General features: G+C 43.4%; 1 protein-coding gene across 1 annotated transcript; it reads left to right on the top strand.

Moving 5' to 3' along the window:
• The first annotated feature begins 1,267 nt into the window (after positions 1-1,267).
• LOC121398782 (protein kinase C delta type-like) lies at positions 1,268-9,905 on the top strand. Its single transcript, XM_041578084.1, has 10 exons — positions 1,268-1,282; positions 1,995-2,124; positions 4,397-4,506; positions 4,649-4,810; positions 6,221-6,309; positions 6,502-6,564; positions 8,096-8,234; positions 8,450-8,641; positions 8,767-8,895; positions 9,753-9,905. Exons 1-10 carry the CDS (start codon positions 1,268-1,270, stop codon positions 9,903-9,905), a joined length of 1,182 nt encoding a protein of 393 aa, XP_041434018.1.
• Positions 9,906-9,941: the final 36 nt, after the last annotated feature.

The raw sequence follows: 9,941 nt of genomic DNA, 5'->3' as shown, positions 1-9,941 counted from the left end.
GGGTCTTGGCGGAAGGCAATGTTGCAGGCAAAATAAACTCCAACGAGAGATCTGCCCAGTGGACCAGTCTATGGTGGGGTTGTGCAGACGTAACCACGGAAGACCCAATATTACTGGAGTAGAAGGGCAGGGAATGATGAAGAAAGAAAGTTTTTCTTGATGCAGCGCCCCAACTTGTACAGATAGTTCCGCCGTGAACATTGTGACGAATTCAAACTCCAGGGGTTTGTCATCTATGGCGGTAATTCGCAGGGGTGAAGACAATGGAAGCAAGGGAATCTTCATGCGTTCGGCAAAGAAGGCGTCCATGAAATTGCCATCTGCTCCGGAGTCAAGGAAAGCCCTTTCGAAGACAGACTTACTTGCCAGGTGAATCTGCAAAGGAAGGAGAAGTCTGCGTGAATTTTCTTGATACTTCTCCTGAGGCCTTCGAGTGATGCCCCCTACATGAGAAACCTGAGACATACCTCGGGGTACAAAACTCTTGGCTTTGGCAGGACAGGCGTTGGCAAAATGGGAATGCCCACCACAGTACAAACAGAGACCTGCCATACGTCTTCGGAGTCTTTCCTGCTCGGAGAGACGAGCCTTTCCTACTTGCATAGGTTCCTCCAGGGGAGACGTGGACACATGAGTCACAGGGACAGTGGGTGCTTGTAGAATCGGCCTTTGAAAGCGAGGGGCCAACATGGGAGAAAATCGTCTGCTGCGCTCTCTCTCCACCTGGTGGTCTCTGAGACGAATGTCCACCTTAATAGATAGAGCAATCAGTCCTTCCAGGGTGTCAGGAGTCTCTCTGGAGACGAGATCATCTTTGATGCGGATGGATAGGCCTTGGTAGTATACGGCCTTGTAAGCGTCATCACACCAGGAAGTCTCCGCCATCAGTGTTCGGAAGTCTATAGCGTACTCATTGACACTGCGGCTTCCCTGCCGGAGCTGCAAGAAACGGGCAGGGGCGTTCGTAACCCGACCTGGAGCATCAAAGACTGTGCGAAAAGCTTGGAGAAAGTCTTTAACATCATAAGTCACCGGGGAATTCTTCTCCCAAAGAGACGTTGCCCACTCCAGTGGCTTGCCTTCCAATCGAGACATCACATAACCCACCTTGGAACGCTCACTTGGAAACTGTGTGGGTTGGAACTCAAATTGAATTTGGCATTGTGTGGCAAATCCCCTGCAGGCTTGTGGGTCCCCACTGAAGCGAGGGGGAGGTGGAATGCGAGGCTCACCTGTCGGGTAGCTTGCGTTCGTAGAGGCTGCCGCCATGGGGGAATCTCCAGTAAGTGGAGCAGCGGAGGGCGTAGAAGGCACTTGAGCTAGCAGGACATCGAGTGCTTGCCCAATGCGAACCTGCTGGTTTTCGTAGTCCTCCATGCGGGATGCTAGTCCGCGGAGCGCTCGTCCGACATGAGGTGTGGCTTCCTCAGAAGGATCCATGGCCCGAAAATAATGTCAGGGAGCCGGGAGCCCCCTCTGGGGAGTAGTCCGGATCTAGGAGGAAGCCCCTCAGGAGGGATCAGGGTCGTTGTATCCAGGGGTAAGACAAGAGAATAATCAAAGTCCAAGCACAGGTCAAAAGACAGGCGGAATACAAACAAAGTCCAGAGCCAGGCAGGGGGTCAATGGCAGGCAGAGTATCAGCGAAGTCCAGGTCCAGGCAAGGGGTCACAACAAGGAATCAGGCAGATATAAGCAGGGAAAACAGCAAGGGAACCCAGGAACTCTCAGGGAACAGAATCCTATTTTCGGGCGCCATCTTGGCGCCTCAGGCGTCCTTTTATGTTTGAATTTGGCGCCCTTACCTCAGCGTCAGCGCGCCTGCGGCCGTCGCGCCGCGCTGACGTCACAGCGCCGGCGTCGGAACCCACGTGGGTTGCCTGGGCGCCGCCATCTTGGAATCTTCGCCGCCGGGAGCGGACGCGACTCCTCGCGCTCCCGGCGGTCTTGACACCCGGTGGATTATAAAAATACACAGGAACTTCAACAGAGAGGAGATAAAAGTGGAGGGGAGAGTGAAGAAGAGAAAGTGGAGGAACGTGCCTGAAACAGGTAATATAGAAGAGGAGAAGAAGAAGGAAGACGAGATCTCCAAGAGCAGCAAAGTGACAGCAGCATCAGAAGGTAAGGAGAGTCAGTATTTATGTACATGAACATTCATCTCTTATTCTCATTGTAAACTCCATCAGTGTTGGACTGGGACACCAGGGGCCCACCCAAAAACCTTTGACTAGGGGCCCACCAATTAATCTTAGACCAGGGGCCCATCCTTAGTACTATTATTCTTCCTTTCCTTTCCTCACTCATCTATTCTACTATAATCTATTATTCCATCTATTTAGCCACTTTGTTCTCATAGAAATAGGGAATGGCCATGAAATAGGCCAAATGTCTAGCAGCATGAGGGCCCACTGACACCTGGGCCCACCGGGACTTTTCCTGGTATCCCTGTGGGCCAGTCCGACACTGAACTCCCTCCTTCCATTAGACATGTTGTAAAAAGTAAAGATTTTTCTTTCAGCATTATTTGTACAGGGTTAAGTCATCTCCATAACAAGTAAGTTGTCATCACATTAAACTTCATCATATCAGTGTTCATTACAGCTGGATAATGAATGTGATAAGATGCTGCGTATGGTCCTTATACAGTTTGATTTACACCACAAGTATTGCACAGTGTTTACCAGTCTGGGAGATGACATGTCAGTTAAACTGTCAACCATCTTGCTCTTACTTATGGATGAGAGATTATAAACCATACACAGCAATAACATCAATGATTATCAAAAGCAAAACGTATAACAAATAATTGAGGCATGTAAATACCTTGAGTTTTCAGAAGACTTTACACTGCATGTATTTAAGTTATGTTGCTGCCATAATCGCCAGGTTGTATTTAGTAGTGGATTTTCTATTACTTCTATTGGAAGGTCTGATTTGTGCATATGTTGTACATATAATAGGTTCATGTGTGGGATGAGTTGTTGTTCTTGTGGTGTGGTTGGTATACACCTCTACTATATGTAAAAGGAGCAGTCAGCACCACTTCTTACACCTTTTTCTTTTTGAGTTGTAGTGCAGGTTCCCCAGTGGCCACTTATCACCGGTCAATATTGAAGAATTTGTAATTGAACAGCACCACTCAATCTTTATAAGATAAATATGCCTTTATTGCAGCCTTCTGGGCATCAGCCCAGAAGGTTGCAATAAAGGCATTTTTATCTTATAAAGATTAAGTGGTGCTGTTTAATTACAAATTCTACACCTCTACTATATCCAATTGCTCAAGTGTCTCAGTGTTGCTGCCATATTGTACTGTCTAACACTGGCGAAAGTCCCTTGTTGTAATATTATCACACTGATTCTTGTGTTTTTTCCTGATCTATATAAACGCTTAAACATTTCCCTGTTGTATTATTATTATGGGGTGTTTTCTTTATCAAGTACACGGTATTGTTTTATTAGTACAGAGAAAAAGGAAAATATTTTTATAAATGTGGATTATTTAAATAAAATAGAGTCTATGAGAGACAGCTTGTCAATAATTCAGAGTTTTTCTGGATAACGGGTTTCCAGATAACGGATCCCATACCTGTAGCTATTGATTATATTGTAGCTGTTACCTCTTGACATTATTGGAGTATTTCACATTTCCCTCTGATTTACTTCTGACAAAGTAGCTATTTTTTTTAGCAGAAAGTCTATTAGTTCCTCAGGTGGCTCCCCGGCTGAATATATTTTCTTTTATTGATTGATTTTATTGATTGAGTTTTGCAAAGTTTGTATTTTCAGTATGTGTTTGGCTTTAGATTGTGGTTTAATTTAATTGGCTAGCAATTTCCCTGTTTTGTTCCCTCCCCTATAGAACTTGTGTTTGGGAAATTCTAATTTTGTTTTGCTTTGGGTTAGTACATTGGTGCTGAACAATTGTTTAGTTTCCACGTATTTTTCTTTTGTTGTGATTGCCTGTTTACTGATGCTCTTTCTTGTTGCTTGTTTAGAAAGCAAACATTTGATTGGTTGCTATGTGTTGTTACGCCAAGTGCAAACTTTACAACTTTTATTACATTTACCCCAAAATAACATTGGTTCATTTTTTTAATGATATTTTTAAGGTTAGAATTAGCAGGGTAAGTCCAGCAATCCATTTCAACCAGTCAGATGTTTGCTTATATATAAACATTAAATGCTCCCAGCTTATTGGTTGCTACAGGTTACTGTACCAGTAGCATTTTTTGTCACATGACCCCAAGGTGTTTATGACAAAATGTTATATAAGTTGCAAATAGAAAAAATTGATTTGATGGACCTCAACTATAACCTTACTAAGTATTTGCATCAATAAGTGCAGAATGTTTACATTTCTAATATGTTGCCCCTATTTCTTTTCTCATAGAAGGAGGAGGTGAGGCAAAGAGACCCCGTGTAGCAGGTACAAGATCTTTTCCTCTGCAGATCAGCAGCTACCGGCTCCATGAAGAACTAGGGAAAGGAGCATTTGGCAAGGTGAGTGATAGACCTGGAAGGATACCCTCATATTATGTGTATCCCCTCATAGCACTCATCCTCCAGCCTTATCAGAATGATCTGGAGACTGTGTCAGTACAAGATCCTCTAATCTTTCATCTCTTCCCTCTGCCTTTCTCAGGTAATGCTGGCATCATTAGCCGACAGCAGTGAGCGTGTGGCCATTAAAATCATGCGGAAAGAAGATCAGAATAAAGAATTGATTGAAAAAGAGGCCCGAGTTCTGGAGGCAGCAAAAGGATGCCCTTACCTGTGCCAACTCCATGCAGCTTTCCAAACAGAGGTACAACATAATACTGATCCCATACAGCTTGTATGGTTTGTCTTCCTTAAACTCAACATAAGTTTGCATAGTATGTGGGATACGTCTCATGATGATTCTCCTATTTCCCATTGCACTCTTCACTGTCCACTGTTTTGGATATTGAATTTTCTACATGGGGTTTAAGGGAGCGCTCCAAGGGTAATGAAAGTTATGATTGAAATGCTAATGATCTGGCCAAATTTGCTTCAGACACATAAAATAGCAATTGATCAATGCACATTCCCTGGCCCTATATTTACCAGTAATTCATACTTTGGGTATGTCTCATGGCAGAAGGGAACTAGGTTGGTGGGAGGGGCTGAATAATTTGGGCAGCCTGAGAGAGAGACAGTGTGGCATCTCCTCATACCTCCCATCTGAGAGGGTGTCCTATTAATAAAGCTCATAGGCTATACAAGCGTATCACAAAGGGAGGTGGGTAGCTCGGTGCTTCACCTTTAAGGTAACTTTAAGTATGTTATAGAATGGCTCATTTCAAGCAACTTCTCAGCAGAAATTTTTTCCTTTTCATATTTTTTTTAATTGTATGCCATTTTCTTCTGACTCTTTCCAGCTCTCAAATGGGGGTCACTGACCCCAACAAAAAAAACAAACACTCTGTAATGCTACATATTTATTGTTATTGGTACTTTTTATTACTCATCTTTCTATTCAGGCTTCTCCAATTCATATTCCTGTCTTTTATTTAAATCAATGCATGGTTGCTAAGGTAATTTGGACCCTAGCAACCAGATTGCTGAATTTACAGACTAGAGGGCTGCTGAATAAGAAGATAAATAAAACCACAAATAATAAAAAATGACAACCAATTTCAAATTGTCTCAGAATATCACTCTACATCTAATGTGAGGTCTACTTTTAGTGATGTTGTTCCATTATCATCTACATCCATAATATCACTGTTAGCATTCTGTTCCATGGAAAATATTACTTTAATATTATATTGATTTATGAGTCAATTTATATTACTATATTTAACAAACAACTATTTCTTATGTAACCTTAACGTAATAAATATCTGAATGAAAAGCATGAGACCGGAGGGTAATTTAACCAAACTGTTTGTTGACAATGTCTTGAGATCTACTGATCATCAGCTAAAGGTCTACTGGTAGATCCCGATCCACCTTTTGGGCCCCCCTGCTCTACATCATACTAAAATATCATTTAAAGGAGAACAACCCCTTTAATACTAGTCTATATGTTAGCATTGGGGCCTAGGGTAGTTGGGTTAGGAAGATTTTGTGCCTGTTTGTTTTCTGCTTTTGTTTGGAGCCCAGTTCATTATTTGTGAATTATTCTATGTGGTATTTGTATGGGGTGTTCCATCAGGAGATTCATTCTCTTCTTATTTGCCATTTATTCCAGCGGCATGCTTTCCTGGTCATGGAGCACATCAGTGGAGGAAGCCTGTGGGATCTTATTAAAGCAGGTCCTCTGAGCATGGAGAGAATCACGTAAGTACCATTATATTTGTGACAGGGCAATATGGGAGCAGTGAGTGGGTTTGGAGTGTGATATCAGATTACAACAAATTCATTAAACAAAATGTGTCTTTATTGTGTGTACAATTACACACTCTGCACAGAAGAGTAAGGAAGTATATGGCTTCCAGTCAGTAAATTAATCTTTATTCTTCTTTTATAAAGCTTCTATGCGGCAGAGATGGTATGTGGCCTGCAACATCTTCATGCAAAGGGCATCGTTCATCTGTAAGTAAAACTCCAATGGGTCCGGCAGTTCCTTCATTCCAAGGAATTTGTTCTACAGTGAGTAACAAATGTACTGCCCCAGCTCTGTCCTGTGTTCTGCTTATGGTCTCCAATCAATATTAAGATCCACAGTCCTTAAAGGGGTGGTTCACCTTCAAACAACTAGTTGTTTTCAGATAGATCACCAGAAATAACGACTTTTTCCAATGACTTTCTATTTTCTATGTGTGACGGTTTTTCTAATATTGAAGTGTAAAGTGTAATTTCTCTCCTTCTGAAGCAGCTCTGGGAGGGGGGTCACCGACCCTGTAAACTGTTCTAAATGGATACATTTAGTTGATACATTTCTTATCTTTGTCCCTGCTGAGCAGAATCTCTGGGTTTCATTACAGGCAGCTGTTAGAATTGATACAATAGTTGCTAATACTCCAGAGATGCTGCTGAGAAATATCTCTTTAAAATTCTTTACATACCGTCAGGGCCGCCATCAGAAATTGCAGGGCCCCATACGACAAAATTTCCTGGGCCCCCTGAGCTGCACCCACAGCAAGCCCCACCTATAGGTCCTCCCTTCTCACCCCACAGGTCCACCCCCACCACACAGTAAAAAAACATTGGTGGCTAGGCTTCCCACATTAATAAAAAATAAAAATATATTGGTGGTCCCCCCAATAAAAAAACATTTGAGGTCAGGGCCCCCATAAAAAACATTTGTGGTCAGGGCCCCTCCCATTAAAAAATTTTGGTGGCTAGGATCCCACATGGTAAGAAAAAATTGGTGGAGAGGGCTCCACCACGTTATAAGAACATTGGTGGCCAGGGCCCCCCTTAAACGTCCATGTAAAAAACTTGACCCCCCCAGGGCCCCACCACACGACAGGGACCACAAATGGTTAACTTTAAGGGGGCCCTGCCATACTGTACTTACTTCATTCGCTTGGCCCACCTGCTGTAAGTGAGCTGCCAACTACAGAAGGGAGGAGGGGAGCACAGGTGGCTGCATCTTCTTCCAGTGACAACATTTTCTTCCCTTATTGGTCACAGGATTTCAAGTCCCTGTAAAGCTTATGATTGATTGGATGAGATGGAGGGGACGTTCAAACCTCAGCTATCCAATCCCTGAGCAGCTCAACCGAGATAACTCTGTGACCAATAAGGGAAAGTAATGGACAGAAGATACCTCCCCCTGTGCTCCTGCCCTGCCTTCCAAATGTCCGCAGCTCTCAGAAAGCAGGGGGGCCCGGCTAATCAAGTAAGTGTGGTGTGGCCAGGCCCCCCTTACCCTCGGGACCCCCTACAACTCTCCCCCCTGTCCCCCCCCTGATGGCAGCCCTGCATACCGTGACCATGGCTCAGATGTTTTATAGGTAGCTTTAGATAACACTGAAACCTATTCAGTAATGTGAGAAGCATGCATGAGTCTGTGTCTATGCACTTAAATCTGCGGTGTGTCTGAAATGCTTCTTTGCTTCTAGGGAATAAAATCACCAGTATAATGATTGCAGCCCTTTCCCTTTTCTGATATTTACAGGGATCTGAAATTATTAAACGTACTTCTGACTGGAGAGGGCCATATCAAAATCATCGACTTTGGTCTAGTAGCTGAAAATCAGTTTGGCCAAAGTACTACCTGTGGCCATGCTGGAACCCTTTTGTACATGGCTCCAGAGGTAAGTGATTCAACAGAATAATAAAGAATTTCCAATATCAGGGGTTGCTGGATGAACCCAAAGAAAGGGAATACAAAGAAGTACACTCACCTTTTTATGCAGAATTACTGTGGGTGGCAGCATAGCCTACACAGACGTACATGAGGGGCCTATGGGAGTTATAGGACTAAATCGGTCAAAAATGCTTTCAAAATATTCTTGTCCTTCTTTGTAAGGTGCTGATGAAGAAGAACTATAATGCTGGGGTAGACTGGTGGGCTTTTGGCTGTATAGTGTACAGAATGGCCACTCGCAGACTACCATTTTTTTCCGGAGAAGATCGAAATCAACGGATAAAATCCATCCTGCTTGACCAGCCAGAATATCCCGCGTGGCTTAACAGGACATTAGAAGATTTCCTGCAAAAGGTGAGTGTGAGCACTTACACAGAGGAGCTCCAAGAAAGTAATGGCAGCTTCCAAGTCTCTAGCAATTCATAGCAGGCTGATTTTAAATATGTTTGGGAATTATTAATGGCTGTTTTTTTCTACAGCTCCTAGAGAAGGTCCCTAAGAAGCGTCTTGGGGTCAACGGCAACATCAGAGACCATCCACTCTTTGAGCACATCGACTGGGCAGCAGTGGAGAGCCGAAGCCTGAGACCACCTCTACCTCCGGAAATAGTAAGTAATAATTAAGTCAGAAGTTGCATTTCAGATTAAAATGACAAAAGGGAAAAATAACCAATCTCTGTAGCGGTGATGTTTGAAGGGAAATCCACTATGGGATGCAAAATTGCACCAATGCAAGCTAATTTTCACAATTTAGTGCCATAAGTACATTGTACCTGCACCCAGTATCTGATCTGTGAATCACAGAATATGGAATCCTGGGAATGTGACTAGAGGAGATCTCACTACAATACAATGTTACAGAGGTGTGAGTAGTAAAGAGGAGGGAAGGAAAGAAATAGAATCTGCTAGCAATCACATTTACAAAACACTTTTTTGCAATCCATGTATATTGGAAATGTACATTTTATTTCATAGATTTTTTTTTTATTTGACTGGATATCCCTTTTAAACCTAATAGGTACATATCAGTCCACTATCCAATACACTGCATGGGCTGCAAGTATTTAACGGCATCCAGTGAAATCTGCTAATGAGCCATACAGTGCCTGTCTGCATTTAGAGTTACTATTGCCCAATACTTTGTACAGTGGCGTAACTAGATGTTACTGGGCCCCACAGCAAATTTATAATAGGCTCATTAAGTAGGGCCGCATGGGGCCCCCTATACCACCTGGGCCCCCTGCAGCCGCAGGGTCTGCTTCCTCTGTAGTTACGCCTCTGACTTTGTACTAATGTTGAAATGTTATAATTGAACCAAAATAATGCTGTTCTTTTGTCATCCATTGGCATCATATCAGCCCACATGAACCACCGTGTGCTTCAAACACCTGGCCCTACCGTCAGCGATGTTTCCAGCCCTTCCTACCATCAGCAGCATACAGCTCAGCCATCGATTCCATCTGCAGAATGATCATTCTCCCTTCTTCAGCCCTACCAACGGCTTCATCTGTGACCCTTCCACCGGCTCAAATGGCGCTACAAGCAACATCATTTTGGGATCTACAGTGCCAAGAACTCCATCTGCTTCCCTCCCATTGGACTCATCTCTCTTCGGCTGAAGAGAGTTTAATATATAGTTAATAAGTTTAGATATT

This window comes from Xenopus laevis, chromosome 9_10S (genome assembly GCF_017654675.1).
Source record: "Xenopus laevis strain J_2021 chromosome 9_10S, Xenopus_laevis_v10.1, whole genome shotgun sequence".
In the NCBI taxonomy this organism is placed as follows: Eukaryota; Metazoa; Chordata; class Amphibia; order Anura; family Pipidae; genus Xenopus; species Xenopus laevis.
The sequence above is the reverse complement of the archived record's forward strand: the minus strand, read 5'-3'. Positions and strand labels throughout refer to the sequence as shown.